Consider the following 18,413-nt stretch of genomic DNA (forward strand, 5'->3'; position numbering starts at 1 on the left):
AATTCCTTTTGGATATTTCCCGTCCCGTCTGAAAATTGTAATTCTTTTTGGAAATTTTTCTTTTTCAAGTAAGAATTATAATTTTTTTTTTAAATTCCATATACCATATCGAAATTGTAGTTCTTTTCAACAAATTTCTGTCCCAAATCAGAATCAGAATTATTTTCGAAACTTCCGCATGCCAACTCAAAATTATATTTCTTCTCGAAAAATGGTTTTCAAGTCAGAATTATAGTTCTGCTCGAAAAATCCCGGTTCCAACCCAAAATTGTAATTATTTTTGAAAATTCCCCTTCTCAACTGCAAATTATATTTCTTCTCGAAAAATTTCTTTTTCCAAGTCAGAATTATGATAATTTTCAAAAGTTCCCTGTTCGAAATCAGAATCCTAATTCTTTTCCAAAATACCCTGTTCCATCTGCAATTTTTTTTTCTTGAAAAATTCCTTTTTCATGCCAGAATCACGATTCTGTTAAAAAAATCCGGGTTCCAACTGAAAATTGTAATTATTTTAGAAAATACCCTGTTCCAACTGCAATTTTTTTTTCAAATTTCTTTTTCATGTCAGCATGATGATTCTGTTTAAAAAATCCCGGTTCTAGATCAACATTATAATTCTTTTAGAAAATTCCCCGTACCAACTGCAAATTATATTTCTTCTCGAAAAATTCTTTTTTCAAGTCAGAATCCTAATTATTTTCCAAAATACCCTGTTCCAACTGCACATTTTTTTCTTGCAAAATTCCTTTTTCATGTCAGAATTATGATTTTGTTCGAAAAACCTCTGTTCCAACACAAAATTGTAATTATTTTCGAAATTGTTTTGTTCCTTGTCAGAATTTTAGTACTTTTCAAAAATTCCCTATTCCAAATCAGAATTATAGTTCTTTTCGCAAATTTTCGTTTCAACTAAAAATTATCATCCTTTTTTTAAATTCCCTGTTTCAAGGGTTCCAAGTAAAAATTGTAATTGCATTTGAAAATTTCCTTTTCAATTCAGAACAATAATCTTTTGGGATATTTCCGGTTTCAACTCAAAATTGTACTTCTTTTGGAAAATTCACTGTACCAAGTCAGAATTATATTAAAATATAAAATTATTATTTATATTATTATATTAGATTAAATTAAAATATAAAAAAAATTAGAACAGTTAAGTAACATATCGTAATTTTAAAAAGAAGTATTAGAAGGTAAACAATTTTTTAACTGAAATGTAAAGAAATTAAATAATTCAAAAATGGGATATTTGATATCCAAGTTGTGTTACATGTTCTATTTTGAGCAATTCAAATTCAAATTTTCGAAATTGAGCCACACTAAAACATTTTTCGCTGAATCTGTATGAATGAAATATTTTTTAAATGTAAAATAACGCTGGAACTCAAATTTTAAGTATTTTTAATATGAGCTTAAGAGTATTGAAGAGACTCTTTTTCAAATTGCCATTCAAAGTATTAAATAGTAAAGATAAAATGGCAAATCTTGGAAAGAAAATATTTAATTATGCTTATAAATATCACGATTTAATTATTAATTATGGTAATTTTTAAAATATAAAATATTCTTTATCATTTATTTAAAGAATTTTATTTTTTGTTTAACTATTTTATGTTGCTGTGAATGGATTTATAACGAACTAAGTATGTCAAATTAAAAAAAAAAAGTCTTCAATAGCAGAAATAATTAAAAAATCATAGTATTGCGAGTAATAAAATATGAAATTCCTGTCAGATTTACCTGGGCATTTATAAACTCAAATTCTGTCATGTAAATATTTTTATAAAGGGAAAATGGAAAACTGATGTGGGAAAAATGAGGGGATTTTGCAAAATAAAGTTCTGCGGCCATTCTGTTATTGAATTATTTAAAAATTCTCTTTCTGAATTGACGCGAGCTCGGGATTTAGGGACCCTCACCGAAACAAAATAACCTTTATCTTGAAAACTGGCTTGAATTTTCTGGTAACGGTCCCTGATTTAGCCAAAATAGAACTCCGATAATTGAACAATGAAGAGAAATAATGCAACCATTTTCTAGTTCTTGGTATACCATACGATTTTGGTATTGATATGTGGTCTGTGGGATGTACCATATACGAATTGTACACCGGAAAAATCATGTTCTCGGGGAAAACGAACAACCAAATGCTGAAATTCTTCATGGACCTCAAGGGAAAGATGCCTAATAAACTAATTAGAAAAGGCTCTTTCAAGGAGCAGCATTTTGACACTAACTGCAATTTCCTCTACCACGAAGTCGATAAAGTTACTGAGCGGGTAAGTTACTTTATCTAATTTTTTTCGGCCCAGTCCTCGCTTAGCGGTAAGTGCCGTTTTATTCATGAACCGGGTCTTAAACTAATCAGACTTCACACTCTTTTTCCCAATCCTCCTGTTTTCCCTATTATTTTTTTTTAATTTCCATTTTCTCCCTGTGTTCAAGCAACTTTGCCCCCCCCCCCCCTTTTTTACGTTTAAATGCGAATTGAATTAATAGAATCCAATCAGAAATTTCCACTATTTTTACTTGAGAGTTAATTATTTGTAGTTGAAAATTTTACTTTTATATTTTTGCTTCAAAATTCGTTTTTTGGTTACAAGTTTTATTATTTTGTTGAAAATTTGTCTTTTTGGATTTCTCTTTTCTTTCGAAATTGAAAAATCACTGTGTCAGATTTTTTTTTTAGAAATTTATCTTTTTTGCTTAAAATTCAATAGTTCTGTTGAAGTATCGACTATTACATTTTTCCTTGAGAATTTATCTTATTTGCTCGAAAATTAAACGATTTTGTTAAAGTCTTTCTTTTAGTAAAAATTAAAATGTTTTGTTGAAAATTGGTCTTTTTGGATTTTAAATATGCATCCTTTTGGATAGACAATTAATCTCTTCGTAGAAATTAAATATTTTTTGGTTCAAAATGCAACTGTTAGGTTGAAAATAAATCTGTTTTGGTTGAAGATTTAACCATTTTGTTGAAAATTCGTCTTTTTTTTGGTACTATTCAATTGATCTTTTTTAAAATGAAAATATTTGCTAGATGAAATATCAATTATTACATTTTTTCTTGAGATTTCATATTGTTTTATCGAAAATTCGTAAAAGTGTACAATTATGTTATTGGTTTAGAATTCACATCTTTTGTTTGAAAATATAATTGCTTTGTTAAAAAATTCAAGTATTTTGTTAAAAAGCCATCTTGATAAAAAAAAAACTACTTTCGTTAAAAATTCATCTTTTTGTATGTATTCCTCTGTTTTAGATTTAAAATTGCAATTTTTTTTGGTACTATTACTTTTGAACTATTACATTTTTTGTTGAAAATTTATCTTTATCGGTTAAAAATGAATTTTTAAAATAAAAATTTACATTTGCGGGTTAAAAGTTCAATTATTTTATAGAAAATTAGTCTTTTTGGCTTGAAATTTTTAAATCTTACAGTTTGCTTTTTTGTTTCGTATTTTGCAAAAAAGAACCGACTTTTTTTGCTTAAAAGTTCAACAATTTTGTAGAAACTTCAAATATTTTGATGAAGATTTATTTTTGGGGGTTGTAAATTCAACTATTCTTTAGAAAAGTCGTCTTTTTTGCTTGAAAATTGCACAATTTGATTTAATTTAATTTTTTCTGTTTTGAAAAATCTTTAATGGTTGGAAATTGAACTGTTTGGTTGAAACTGAATCTTTCTTGGTTAAAAATTTACTTTCTTGTTGAAGATTAATCTTTTCGGATCGCTCACAATTACCTGGTTAAGTTTAATAATTGTATAGAAACTCAGTTATTTTCTTGAAAATTAACTTTTATGTTGAACATTCATAAGTTGTGGTTGAAAATTCAGCAGTCAAAAGTTCTATTGTTTTTTAAACATTTTTTTTGTTATAAAAGGTCTCTATTTTGTCTTGACATGTAAACAGTGTGGTAGAAAGTTCAACTCTTCTATTCAAATTAACTTTTTTGCTGAAAATTCATATTTTGGGCCTGAAACTTCATTTGTTCTGTAAAAAACTCGTATTTTTTGCTTGTAAGTTCAACAATTTGGTAGAAAATTTAACTATTTTGTAGAAAGTGCGTCTTGTTGGTTCCAAATTTTAAAAGTTTGGTAAAAAATAAAACTATTTCTTCAAAAATACTACTTTTTAGTTAACAATTTATTTTTGCTGAAAATTCATATTTTTTGAGTGAAAATTCCAGGTTGAACATTTCATGATTGAAAAATCTATAATGCTTTAAATTTGAACTATTTGGATGAAAATTCATATTTCTTGGTTGAAAATTTACTTTTTTGTTGGAAAATCAACTGTTTGGGTTAAAAATTCGAATGTTTTGTAGAAAAATAATCTATTTTGTCTTGAAATATCAACATTTTGGTAAAAAATTCAACTATATGGTTGAAAAATCAACTCTCGTTAAAATTTAAGTTTTTTGTTGAAAATTCATATTTTAGATTAAAAATTCAACTGTTCTCTGAATAAGTTGTCTTTTTGGCTTAAGGGTTTAACAATTTTATGGAAACCTTAAATATTTTGTTGAAGATTGATAATTTGGGCTTGAAAATTCAAAAGTTTTGCAGAAAAATCGTCTTTTTCTCTTGAAACTTCAACTATTTGGTTGAAAATTTAACTGTTTGGTTGAAAGCAAATTTTGTTGATGAAAACACATATTTTCGGGTTAAAAATTAAACTCTTCTATGGAAAATCCGTCTTGTTGACTTGACATTTCAACAGTTTGGTAGAAAATTTAAATCTTTAGTTAAAAATTAACTTTTTTATTGAAAATTCATATTTTGGGTTGAAAATTCAACTTTTTCGTAAAAGTTCATAAATTTACAGAAACTAACTTTTTTTTGTAGAAAATCCAACTATTTGTCGCAAATAGTGCTGTTCGGTCTAAAATCAATTGTTTTGTTAAACACTTCTATTTCCGGGTATTTGGTTTTTACAGAAACTTTAACTATTTTGTTGAAGATTCATATTTTTTGCCTGACAATTCAACAGTTCGGTAGAAAATCCAACTATTTAGTTGAAAGTTTAACTGTTTAGTTGAAAATCAAGTTTTTGGTTGTAAACTCATATTTTCGTGTTAAAAATTCAACTCTTTTATAGAAAATTCGTCTTGTTGGCTTGAACTTTTAACAGTTTGGTTGAAAATTCAACTGCTTTATAGAAGATTCGTCTGCTTTGTCTTGAAATTTCAATAGTTTTGTAGAAAATTCAGTGTGGCCGCTAAACCGAGAAATGAGAGTGAATTTATTTTTTGACCGGCAATTTTATAAAACTTTTAAAATAAAAATTTTGCCCAACTTTGATTTCAACCGTTTTAAAATAATTTTCTGAAATTTGGTTTTTGTAAATTATTATATGATTTAGTTTAAAATGCTTAGTTCGAAAATCTTTCACTTTAATTAGAAGTTTTAAAATAGAAGATTTTTAAATAAAAAAACAGGGTGGCAATCCGAAAGTCTTGATAAACAATCAGAAAGTAAAAGCATTTGAAGTTGCATTTCTTTTACGAAAAACAGTTTTATTTTATCAACTGTAAATATAAATAAATTATTTTTAAAATTGATCTGTACACTCTAAGTTTAGAGATCTGAGGTTTTTAAAATCAAAGATTTTTTTTATAAAAAATAGGGTGGCCGCCGGACCGAGAAACCGGGAATTTTACGAATTTTCAGAAGAAAAATCTGCTCAAGTTCGATTTTAACAGTTTTTAAAATAATTAATGTGCATTTTTGAGGATTTAAACAATTAAAAATTAAAAGAATTTGAAGTTGAAAATTTTTGATAAAAAACAGTTTTATTTTATCAACTGTAAATATAAATAAATAAATAATTTTTAAAATGGATCTGCACTCTAAGTATAGAAGTCTGAACAATAATTGATTTTACCAAACAATTCTAGATCCGTTCAAAATTTGAGAATTTCCAGATTGTAACTCTTCCAATCCGAAAGTCTTGATAAAAATTGAAATTAATGTATCATTTCTTCCGATAATTTTATTTTTAAATAAAATTTTTTATGATTTATCAATAATATATTTTTAATTCAGAGTTTTAGGTATTCCTTTATATTATTTTTTTATATTAAATTTAATAAACAAATTTATTAATATATTATTTCTGTTAATTTGTTGAGCTATTAAAAAATGTAAATTTGCGTTTTACTATTTTCAACTTAAAAATAAATCCATAATAATATAGTCATAATTAAAGGTTTTTATTAAATATAAAATATTGTGAGTCTAAATTATTTAATTTTTCTCCCATTTAATTTGAAATTTCTTAATCTAGATAAATGTTCTATTTAAAAAGTGTTTAATTTATAAGTGAAATCGTTAAATTTTGACGTATAAATAACAATTGAATACCTATTATTTTTAGAAAAAATTTGAGTAATTTAAAGAGATATGTAGAAATTTGTAAAAGATTAAAAATTAATTAAAAACTTGAAATTATTTCAAGTAATTTACACGAAGTGTGTTAACATTTTTTTTCAGAATTTCTAAATATATTTTAAAGTTAATCGAAATTTTCCTACAATTCTTGAAGATTCAGCAAATTAAATAAAATCTTTAAAATCTTCTTAAACTTTCTATTACAATAATTTTTGAAAGTGGAAAATCATATTCAATTTTCATAATAATCTTAAGAAAATTTTTATTCTTCTGTAGTCTTTCACAATTCTTAAAAAAAACTCTAAATTTTTTGTTTGAAACCTGCAAAAATCTAAATTTTATTTTAAATTCGGCTTTAAGTATTTCAAATTATTTCAAGTTCTAAATTGAATTCGAATCTTTTTAAAACTTCTAAATATCTCTTAATATTACTCTAATATTTTTACAAATAATAAGTGTTCTATTGTAATTTATAATTTATGATTTTGAATTTGGAAAAATTTTAAACCACTCCTAAATTTTTCAAGATATTGAAATAAAATTTTTAAGCTTTTGAAGGATGCCTAGACTATTTAAAGTTAAAATAATTTAACTTCTAATTTAAGAACTGTTGAGTTAAACAAATTATTTTTCAATTTTTAATGTTTCTAGCTTAAAATTACTTAAAATAGTATGATTTTGAAAAATTTTAAAGTTCATTGCTTGATTCTTTAATTTAGACTATTGAAAATGATAACATTGATTTATATTTTTGGAACTTAATCTGAATCTGTGAACTCTATATTTCGTAAAAGTTCTAAATTTTTCAGTTTATTTGCATTTCACTTAAAACTGTTCAATTTTAAAGTATGAGTACCTTCCAGTTTATATATGTAAGTTATTCAGCATTTGAATACACAATTTTTGAATTGAAAATTTTTAAACTTCAATTTTAAAAGTTTGGAATTTAAGGGTTCCACTTTCAATGCTTTTATTTGTTGTTTATTGTTTATTACTTTATATGGAAAACTGTTTAGAATATAGTTTGATTTTTTAAATTTCATTGGCCGTGAAAAATGTTTGCGAACCGGGAAATGACCGGGAATGTTTTTCTTCGATTAAAACGGCAACCTTGAAAATTCAACTCTAATTGAAAATGAACTTTTTTGTTGCAAATTTAACTCGTTTGTAAAAAAAAAGTCGTCTTTTCATTCAAAGTTCAAAAATTGTAGAGAAATTATAATTTTTTTTGTTAAAGAATTATATTTTGGGGTTGCAAATTCAACTGTTTTCTAGAAAAATTGTATTTTTTTTTTTTTTTTTTTGGTTGAAAATTCAACAATTTGGTTTAATTTGTTTTCTTGATTGATTGAAGTCTTTTTTTGTTTTGGACTGTGAAGTCTGACTAATGCAAGTTACTAGATCTAGCAAAGAAATGCAAAGAAAATGTTGAAGTATTTTCTGATACTCTTGATAGGAGAAGGTCGTGATAATGTCCACCCTGCCAGCAACGCGAGACATTAGCGCCGAATTGGGAGGAAATTCACTGCCAGCGGAGCAAAGTCGAAAGGTTGCTCAGCTCAAGGACCTATTGGAACGGACTTTGATGTTGGATGCCGGCAAGAGAATCACGGTGAACCACGCTCTGGCTCATCCTTTCATACAAGAAAAGATCTAGGTAACCCTGACCGGGCGGGGGGGCCCTTCCTCAACGGAGTTGTTTCATTGACATAAGTTTGCACATTTTTAATCAGCGTTGTTCCTAACGTCATCGTCAACTGCCGATGAACAATAAGGCTTTATCGATTCAGGGTCAATAAAATTCCGCCTCGAGAATACCTGCTGCGTATTTCGGCGGAAGAAAAGGGGGTGAAAAATTGAGTAACATACCATACACGGAGCGAACGCGGTTTAAAAAAAAAAAAAGAGACTAAAACCACTATAATACTCGTATTATATCTGCCTTTTTTTCCGCAAGATCCGATCGAGTAAAAATAGTAGTATAATAAATAGTACAATATTTTTTCCCAGGCCGCCATAACCCGGCACCTTCTTCTCCCCCGATACTTACTAATGTTTTTTCGTAATTCAATTACTGTACTACGATTATTCACTAGCGATTATATTTTTTCGTATTTTAAATCGAGATAGACTCCAGTATCTCGTGGGAATTGTAAATTATTACGTTTTACTACACACAGCAGTCTTTTTTTTTATGGCGAGACAAGTACACATTAATAACACGTATGATGAATTAATCCTTGGAAGTTAGTGACAAGTTGTTTGGTGTATAAGGAATCAAGATTTGTATAGTAAATAGGACTGCGGTTGAAATAAAACGACACATGCTTGAAAGATCATGAAGTATTGACATGAAGTTTTGAGATGAGAGACCTCTATTCGTAGTATTATTTTTTTTAACGGTGGCTTTGAATTTTTTTTTAGTGCCTTTTGAAAAATCATTGACTTTGATATAGTCAGGGTGTCTAGTGGACCGGGAAATAGGAGAAAAAATGGTAATTTTATTTAGGAACGGGAATTTTTTCGAGTTTATCTTCTTTTTATATGGTTTAGCCGAGAATCAGCGAGAGCGGAAAATCTGATTATTTCACGTATGATGCCATCAATGTTAGATGATCTTGGATTTTATGTATGTGCAATTTATTTATTTTAAATCGATTTGAAGCTATTAGGATTATGTATGAAACGAGTCAGGATGAAGATTTTTTTCTATTTCTAAAGAAGATATTCCAGAAATAGTGCAAATTTCCATGTTTTTTAAAATTAAATTTGAGTAAAATTTAATATAATAAATTTTTTTTTAACCAGGGTCACTATCCAACTGAAAAAAAGCCTTGAATTACGAGAGAATTTTTTTAAAGAGCGTGCTCAATTTTGTTTTAAATCGCAATATCTAATTGAATAGAATCTTAAAAGTAGCTTTTATATTTACTGCATTTAACAATTTTTTTAAAGCTGGTTTTTTGTTTGTTTGAAAATTCAAGTATCTGGTTAAAAATTCATGTATTTTTTCTTGAATTTAACTGATTTTGGTTAAAAAATAAAATCGTTTTTAGTTGAAATATCAATTAATACATTTTTTGTTTAGAATTAATCTTTTTTGGAATAAAAATTTATTTACTTGTTTAAAAATTAAATTCTTTTGTTATTTTTTGGGTTAAATATTGATTGTTTAAATTAAAAATGTAAATAATCCAGTTGAATTGTCCATCATTCTAGGTAAAAATGCAGCTCTTTAGTTGAACATTAATTTTTTTAACTAAAAATGTAACTATTCAATTTTGATTGAAAAAATTATCTTTTTTAGTTGAAAATTCAACTATTCTAGTAAAGCTTTACTATTTTAGTTAAAAACTCATCTTTTTGGTTTCAAATTCGACTGTTCCAGTAGAAGATTCATGATTTTCTTTTAAAATTCATCACTTTCTTTGAAAATTCATCACTTTCTTTGAAAAGGTCACTGTTATTCTGAAAATTAGTTTTTTTATGTTGAAATTTTTTTTATTTAACTGAAAATTTAATTATTCTAATTAAATATTCCATCATTTTGGTTCAAAATTCATCTTTGGTTGAAAATTAATTTTTTAAACTGAAAATTCAACTATTCAAATTCGTGGTTGACATTTTATCTGTTTTATTCGGAAATCCATTTTTTTTAAAAGATTTAATGTTCTTGGTTTAAAATTAAACTATTTCAGTTAAAGATTTATTATTTCAGCTGAACATTTTTTTTTATTTGTTTAAAACTTAAAACTTCACTTGTATGAAAATTAATTATTTAATTGAAAATTTAACTGTCATTTTTGGTTGAAAATTGATCTTTATAGTTCAAAATTCAACTATTTGGTTAAAAATATGTCTTTTTTTATTTGAAAATGTAACTATTCAGTTGAAAATTCATGTATTTTGGTGAAAAATCGTTCTTGGGTAGAAAATTAATCTTTTTGTTTGAAAATTAATTTTTTTGATTAAAATATAACTGGTTGAAAGTTAAGCTTTTATTTTAAAAATTCATTTTTTTGTTTGAAAGTCATTTATTCCAGTTGAAAATTCATCACTGGTCAAAATAATGTATTTTGTTGATATTTCGTATTTTTTAAAAGAAAAATTTTCTTTTTGTTTGAAATTTCATCTTTTTCGTTGAAAATGAAACTACTTGGTTGAAAGTTGAACTCTGTTGTGAAAAATTCATCTTTTTGGTTTAAAATTCATCTATTTCAGTTAAAGATTTATTATTTTAGTTGAAAGTTCATTGCTTTAGTTGCAAATTTTTGTAGCGGAAATTAAATTTTTTAATGGAAAATTTTATTATTCCATTTTTTGGCGAGAATTAAGATATTTCGTTGAAAAATCGTATTTTTTTTATAAAATAAAATCCATCTTTTTGATTGAAAATTGAAGTATTTGGTTGGATATCCCGTAATATAATTTGTGAAAGATTTCTATATTAAACGTATTAATTGAACCCCTAGAAAATGAAAATTATTTATAATAATAAAAAGATAACATACTATGAAAAAGTCTACCTGAAAAAAACCTGGAATTGTCAGGTTTTTTTCCAGGATTTAAGAAAACTCTTTGTTTGAAAATGTCTTCATCCTGGCTTATTTTATTGAGAATACCGATAGATTTTAACGTATTTAATCCAAAAAATGTCACTTTTACATAATTTAAATTAAAAAAAAACTGAAGCTAATGGTTGTTTCGATGAATATTGATCACTTCTGTGATTGTAGATAATTTTCGCACTTGTTAATAAATAATTGTCAATTTACCAAAAACACATGTTCAAATTGGTCAGGCGAAAAAAAATTTGGTCGGGAAAAACTGGGCAAAACTCTGGAAATTTTGAAATTGGCTGATCACTAGACACCTTGACATTGCTCTACTTACTTTCATCATATTAATATCATTATTTTTGCGTCGCGAATAATACCAAGATATTTATTTTTGAAGTATTTTATAAACTAGTTTTTATATATGAACTAAATAACTGGACTGTTTCTTGGTGCTATTTGCATTGATGCAACGATTAGGAAGAAAAAATGGTTCTCAGAAATAATTGAAAAGTGACAAGATTGTACGAGGCTGCTTATTGTTTCAGAATGAGTCATCGATTCAAATCATCGATAAGTGCGGGCGGACCTAACAAGCGCTGTTCCCGTTGCAAGGTATTCATGGGGACTGCCTTATGGGATATTTAGTATATCCATTCTCATGTATCGTTAGTTACATTTCAATCAACGCCATGTGGTGCAAGTTTAATTTTATTGAAGATATTCTTGTGGGAGCAATTTCCTAATTTATCTGAAAAAAAGCTATTTTTCATAGTGGTTTGATTTTACTCGAGTTTAGTTGCGAGTTAATTAATCAGGGTGGCCGCTGGACCGGGAAATTTTTTTAAGACCAGAAAAAAAATGGGATATGACAGAGAATTTATTTTTTGTCGGTGAATTCCAGAAATTTTTAGATCCAATCATATAAGTTTACTTAAACTTGTTATGTTAAGTTTAATTTTAAACTTTTTTGACCATGAAATCATTCAGTTTACAGTGCGTAATTATAAAATATTTTACTTCGAAAATTGTTCATTTTGGGTCAGCACTCTTTTATAAAAAAAAAATCGAGTTAAAGTTAAACTATTAAATTTTGTTTTTTTTTCGCTCTTTGTGGAAAAATATTTAATACATATTTTTTTCTTTCAATATATGCAAAATTTTCCGAGAAATAAATTTTTTCTGTATTAATATTTCTAACGCATTTCTATTTGTTTATAAAATGCCTAATTTATTGATGAAAATTCAATGAAGCAATTTTTCAGTATACTTCATTTCGAAGTTGTGGATCAACCGCATATTAGATCAAATGTTTCACATTTTTTTGATAAATACTTTTTCAGTTATGAAAAAGTTAAGACGATCACTTTCTTTAAAACGACAACTTACCAAAATTTATTTCTCGGAAATTTTGCATATCATATGGAAATAAAATAATGCGTATTAAATATTTTTTAACAAAGAACGAAAAAATATTTCACGCAAAAAAATGTAGGGGGTAAATGTTTCGTGGAACGCCCCAAATGTAACATTTTTAGCACTTGTTTGCAATACAAAATTCGCTTTTTTTCTTGATTTTTTACTATCGAAAAAAAATGGATTTTGTAGAGTTAAATTTCGATTGTTGAAATTGAGAAATTGAATTGAATTTTCAATTTATAACGGTTGAAAACTCAATTTTCAATTTTATTCATTTTTAAATTGCTGAAAAATCCAGAACATTTTTTTTATGAAATGAAATATTTAGTTTTTAAACTCTCTTACGCTAAATTATGTAAACATAACGTCTTTAATACTCGTTTTTGATTAAAAATTATATTTTTTCTTGAATTCTGCGCTGTTGAAATTGTAACAAAATCGATTTCTTAACAGATAAATTTTCGGCTGCAGAAAAATTCAACGATTGAAAATTCAATTTTCTTTAACTTTTACCTGTTGGAAATTCAAGAGCAGATTTTTATGAATTTAAACACTTATTTATTATATTATCATGTAAAATTTTCACACTTGTTTTTAATACAAAGTTTACTTTTTTTCTTCAATATTTCACTGTTGAAAGTTGAATTCTCAACCGTTTTAATTTTGAGAAGCTAAATTTTCGACTGCTGAAAAATTGAATTTTCTCCCATTTTTAACTGCTAAAAATTCAAGAAAATTTTTTTATAGATTTAAATATTTGTTTATTAAATTTTCATGTAAAGTTAAATAATGATAACATTTGTAATACTTGTTTTTCATACAAAATTCTACTTTCAATTTTCAACTGTTGAAAATTGAACTGTTGGAAAATCAATTTTCTTCAATTTTTAACTACTGAAAATTAAAGAAAAAATTCGTATGGATTAAAATTATGATTTACTAAATTTTCATATAAAATTATGTAAATATAAAATTTTTAGCACTTGCTTTTAATACAAAATTCGCTTATTTTTATGATTTTTCTACCTTTGACAATTGAAGAGAATTAAATTTTCAAGGGTTGAATTTCGTCTGTTGGACATGCATTTTGCACTGTTAAACATGGAAGAAAATTGAATTTTTAGCAGCAAAATGTTCAATTTCAGCTAAATTAAAGTATTGAAAACTCAATTTTCTTTATTTTCCAACTGCCAAAAATGAAAGAACAAATTTTTATGAAATTAAAAAATTTATTAAATTCTCATGTAAAATTATGTAAATATAACATTCTTAACACTTGTTTTTAATTAAAAAATCGCTTTTTCTTGCATTTCTTGAGTTTTCACTTTTTGTATTTTCAACTGATGAAAATTCAAGGAAAAAGCGAATTTTCTATTAAAAATAAGTGTCAAAAATGTTATGTTACATTTGAATTTATAAACATTTTAATGCACCATTTTTTTTAAGTCGATTTTTTTTGTAAATCGCCCACAATTGAAAAATAACCTTTGACAAATTAATATTAATATTAATTAATATTAATATTGACTTAGGGAATTTATGAAATGTAAAGAAAATCAACTCTGATTATCTCCTTGTTAACGAATTAAAAATACTGAAAGCGTTTGAAATTGAAAAATATGTATAAAAAAAGTTTTCAGTTGATCAAATGTTAATATAAATTATTCAATGAATTTTTAAACTTTTCGTTATTAAATTTAGTATTATATTCAATTAAATTTTATAAATGATAAAATAGCCTAAAATTTGCAAAACCAGAAAATACCCTAATTATAACAATTAAAAAAATGACTTTTAATAAACATTACTTATTTATTAAGAACACAATATTGAAATATTCAAACAATAATTTTTTTTAATTAAATTTTTTTTATCTTATATTATTTTATTATTGTATTTTAAATAATTTAGATTATATTTATTAAAAACCAATTACTTGAATTCTTTAAATTCCGATATTTTATCATTCGAAAGTTTTCGATCGGAAATTTTCAAATTCGGTAAGATTTTACAAGAAAATTCTGAATTCTTTCAACATTAAACAATTTACAGATTCAAATAAAACATTTTGTATTTTCAAAAATAATCATTTTTGACCGTTTAGAAATATTTTACTGTTCATTTAAATGTGCCTATAAATAACAATTGAACAATTATTAATTTAAAACTACATAAAATAATATATCTTCTAATTAAAAAAGTGTTACTAAAAAAAAATGTGAATTTTTGTCCTCGACTAAGACGGCCGCCCTGTTAATAATTGCTTTTGCTACACATAGAAATGGATATAAAGAAAAGTTTCTTATTTGCAATTAGATTTACTTTTAATTGATGCGGTGCACGAATTCATTTTGGCTTAGAAACATTAATGCGTAAAAATTAATCATTCGGATTTGGATACAGAAGTAAAGTATCAATGAAGTTAAATTGGTGCATCATTTTTCTAATTTTCAATTTGGTAATGTTTGACTTGTAGCCCTCCTAGTGAGGAGGGGAGGCGATGGAAGAGATGAACGATTGGGGTGAAATCTCAAGTCTGCGCCTACGTCTTGTCACCTACAGCTTCGAGTGAGTCCTCAAGAGATTTTACTAAATTGATGTCTGCTCGAACGTTTTTTTAGTCTCAAGTTGTACGTCGAGAATAGTAAGTATGCGACTAAACAGGTAAGATGATGTCACTAAAGAAAAGAAAAATAATGAATAGAATTTAAACTATTGTATTTTTATCTCAATTGTGGTTTTTCAAATACTGAAAGTTTGTACCATATCTTATTCCAGGGTGTCTCGACTCTACCCGGAAAACTTGGGAAAACCTGGAAATGTCAGGGAATTTTTCGAGAGCGTGCCTATTTTTTTTTTTTTTTTTTCGTCGCGATATAAAATTTTGTAATGATGGTTGGTTGAAAATTGATCATTTTCAGCTGAAAATTCAAGTATCTGGTTGAAAAATTTTGTTTGTTGACAATTGAACATTTTGTTTGTAATTTTTTCGATCTCTTGACTGAAACATCTTTCAGAGTTGAAAATTAAACTTCATATTGTTTGGTTGAAATATCAACTACTAATTTTTCAAATCCTTCAAAATCTTTTAAAATAACTAGAACTTTTTTTTTTTAATTTCAAAAGTACTATGGAATTTAAAAAAATAACCCTTCTAATATTTTTTTAATTCTTTGAAATTCCTTTAAATTATAAAAGTAAATTGAAAATTCCTTGACGTCTTTTAAAACATCCTCATATATTTAAAAACTTTTGAAATTTTTTAAAGCTTCAGATTGAAATTTAGAAAATAGAAAAATTTCATAACGTTAAATATTCAAATTTTAGTAGATTAGAGTTTTGAAAATGGGATCAATAAAAATTCAAAGCTTTCTAAATTTAATTTTCAAACATTTTCAATGATGAAATATGAATAACTTTCAACTTGATGGGATTCAAGTCTTCCAAATTTAAATTGTAAACTTGGAAGTTTATTTATGAAAAATTAATAATCATAAATAAATTGAAAACGTTCAAAATTCAAGTATATTTTTTTCAAAAAAAAAAAAAATTTATAATTTTATAATCATATACAAAAATCGATTTAGAAATAGTTCAACTTTAACTCGACTAATTTCTAGTAAAACTTTAATTCAATAGTTTAACTAATCTAGAAAAATTTTAATATTTAACGTTTTGAAATTTTTCTCTTTTCTAAATTTGAATCTGAAGCTTTAAAAAATTTCAAGAGATTTCAAAAGATTTTTAATCGATTTAAATATTTGAGGATGTTTTAAAATATGTTGAGGAATTTTTAATTTATTTTTATAATTTAAAGGAATTTCAATGAATTACAAAAACGAGAAGGGTTATTTAAAAAAAAAAATATATATATATATATATTTTGAAGGAATTGCATTAGTATTTAACTATTTTCTTGAAATTTTTGTTTAAAATGATAATGTAACGATTCTAGTTGAATATTTCATCATTTTACTTAAAATGCAATGCAAATTTAACTTTTAAATTTTTGGTTAAACAATTATGTTTTTTAGTCAAACATTAATCTTTTTTTTTATAGAAATTAATCTTGGTGGTTGGCAATTCTACTATTCCCTTTAATATATTTATAATTATAGTTTAAATTCATCTTTTTTTTAAATTTAACTATTTTAGTTGAAAATTCATCAGTTTGGTTGAACATCAATTTTTTATATAAAATTTGAACTATTCCAGATAAATTGTTGAAAATGAGTTTCTTTTTTTGGTTGAGAATGTTTTTTTAAAATTGAAAATGTAACTATTCCAATGGCATATTCCATCATCTTAGTTGAAATTCGTCTCTTTAGTTAACCATTAATTATTTTAAATGAAAATTTAACTATTTAATTTTGTTGGTGGCAATTTATCTTTCTTAATTGGAACTTGTATTTTGCAAAAAATTTATGTTTTTTGATCTTGTTGGTTGAAAATTCAACTATTATATTTAAAGATTCACCATTTCAGTTGAAAATTCATGTTTTTGTTTAAAATTGAACGATTTCAGTCAAAGATTTATCATTTTAGTTGAAAATTCATCAGTTTGTTTAGAATTCGAAATTTTTTATTCTAAAATTCAACTATTTGGTTGAAAAAATGGTCTTTTATAGTCAAAAATTCAACTATGTAAGTTCATTTTCTTGTTTGAAAATTCAAGTATTCCGGTTGAAGATTAATAATTTTAGTTGAAAATTTATCACTTTGTTTAAAAATGTAACAATTTTTTTAGAAAACTAGGTTCAATTGAATATTTTATCATGTATGTAAAAAATGCATCTTTTTGGTTGATTATTAATTTTTTTAACAACTTTAATTTCTACAAAAAATTACTAACTTTCAAAAAAATACGTGAATTTTCAAGTAAAAAAGATAAGTTGTTAAAAAAATTAAAATTCAACCAAAAAGATGCTAAATATAATTAAAAATTAATTTCTACGAAAAATGACGAACTTTCAACAAAATACGTGAATTTTCAAGTAAAAAAAATCTTTTTGGTTGAAAATTCAACTATTCCAGTTTAAAATGCATAATTTTAGTTAAAAAATCCTCTTTTGGGTTTAAAATTGAACAATTTTAGTAGAAAGTATTTGAGGTGAAAATTCATCACTTTGGTTTGAATATTTAACATTTTTGTTAAAATATCGTTTTCATTGAAAATTCATTTTTTTAACAAAAATTGATCTTTTTTAGTTGAAAATTCAACTATTTGATTAATAATTTGTCTTTTTTAGTCAAAAATTAAACTATTTAATTGAAAATTCTTTTAGTTTGTTGAAAAATCGTATTTTTGTTTGAAAATTAATCTTCTTGTTTAAAAATTCATTTTTTTGATTGCAAATTTAAGTATTCCAGTCAAATGTTCTTCACTTTAGTTGAAAATTCATCTCTTAGGTTAAAAACTAAATTACTTGGTTAAAAGTTACTCTTCTGTTGAGTTAAAGATTCATAATTTTAGTTGAAAATTCATCAGTTTGGTTAGAATTCAAAATTTTTTATTTTAAAATTTAACTATTTGGTTGAACAAGTGGTATTTTTTAGTCAAAAATTCAACTATTTTTTGGAAATTCGTTGTTTTTGTTGAAAAATCGTATTTTTTTTTAGAAAATTAATATTTTAGTTCGAAGTCTAATCTTCTTGTTTGTAAATTCATTTTTTTGTTTGAAAATTCAAGTATTCCAGTAGAAGATTAAACGTTTTAGCTGGAAATTGGTCACTTTGATTTAAGATATAACAATTTTTTTGAAAACAATTTTTTTTTGGTTTTTTGGAAATTCGTTGTATTCGTTGAAAAATCGTATTTCTTTTTTTAGAAAATTAATATTTTAGTTTAAAGTCTAATCTTCTTGTTTGTAAATTCATTTTTTTGTTTGAAAATTCAAGTATTTCAATTGAAGATTAAAAATTTTAGCCGAAAATTTATCACTTTGATTTAAAGTGTGACAATTTTTTTGAAAACCAGTTTTTTTTGGTTGAGAATAATTTTTTTTTTGTAGCTGAAAATGTATATATTTCAATTGAATATTTTA

The 18,413-nt window shown here is 25.0% G+C and overlaps 1 protein-coding gene across 2 annotated transcripts in view; it reads left to right on the top strand.

Annotated features, from left to right (window-relative positions):
• The window catches only part of LOC117176049 (serine/threonine-protein kinase PRP4 homolog), a 49,265-nt gene extending 34,199 nt beyond the window's left edge, over positions 1-15,066 (top strand). The window contains exons 11-14 of one of the 2 annotated variants that reach the window (XR_004467574.1): positions 2,041-2,279; positions 7,851-8,051; positions 11,499-11,565; positions 14,846-15,066. Coding sequence is in view for 1 of the 2 variants with exons in the window: in XM_033366041.1 (XP_033221932.1) it covers positions 2,041-2,279; positions 7,851-8,051 (440 nt within the window). In the remaining variant the exon portion in view is untranslated. Of the gene's footprint in view, positions 1-2,040; positions 2,280-7,850; positions 8,732-11,498; positions 11,566-14,845 lie in introns of those variants that run through there. The other variant, XM_033366041.1, reaches the window with a different exon arrangement.
• Positions 15,067-18,413: the final 3,347 nt, after the last annotated feature.

The sequence above is a fragment of the Belonocnema kinseyi genome, chromosome 7, assembly GCF_010883055.1.
Source record: "Belonocnema kinseyi isolate 2016_QV_RU_SX_M_011 chromosome 7, B_treatae_v1, whole genome shotgun sequence".
Lineage (NCBI taxonomy): Eukaryota > Metazoa > Arthropoda > Insecta > Hymenoptera > Cynipidae > Belonocnema > Belonocnema kinseyi.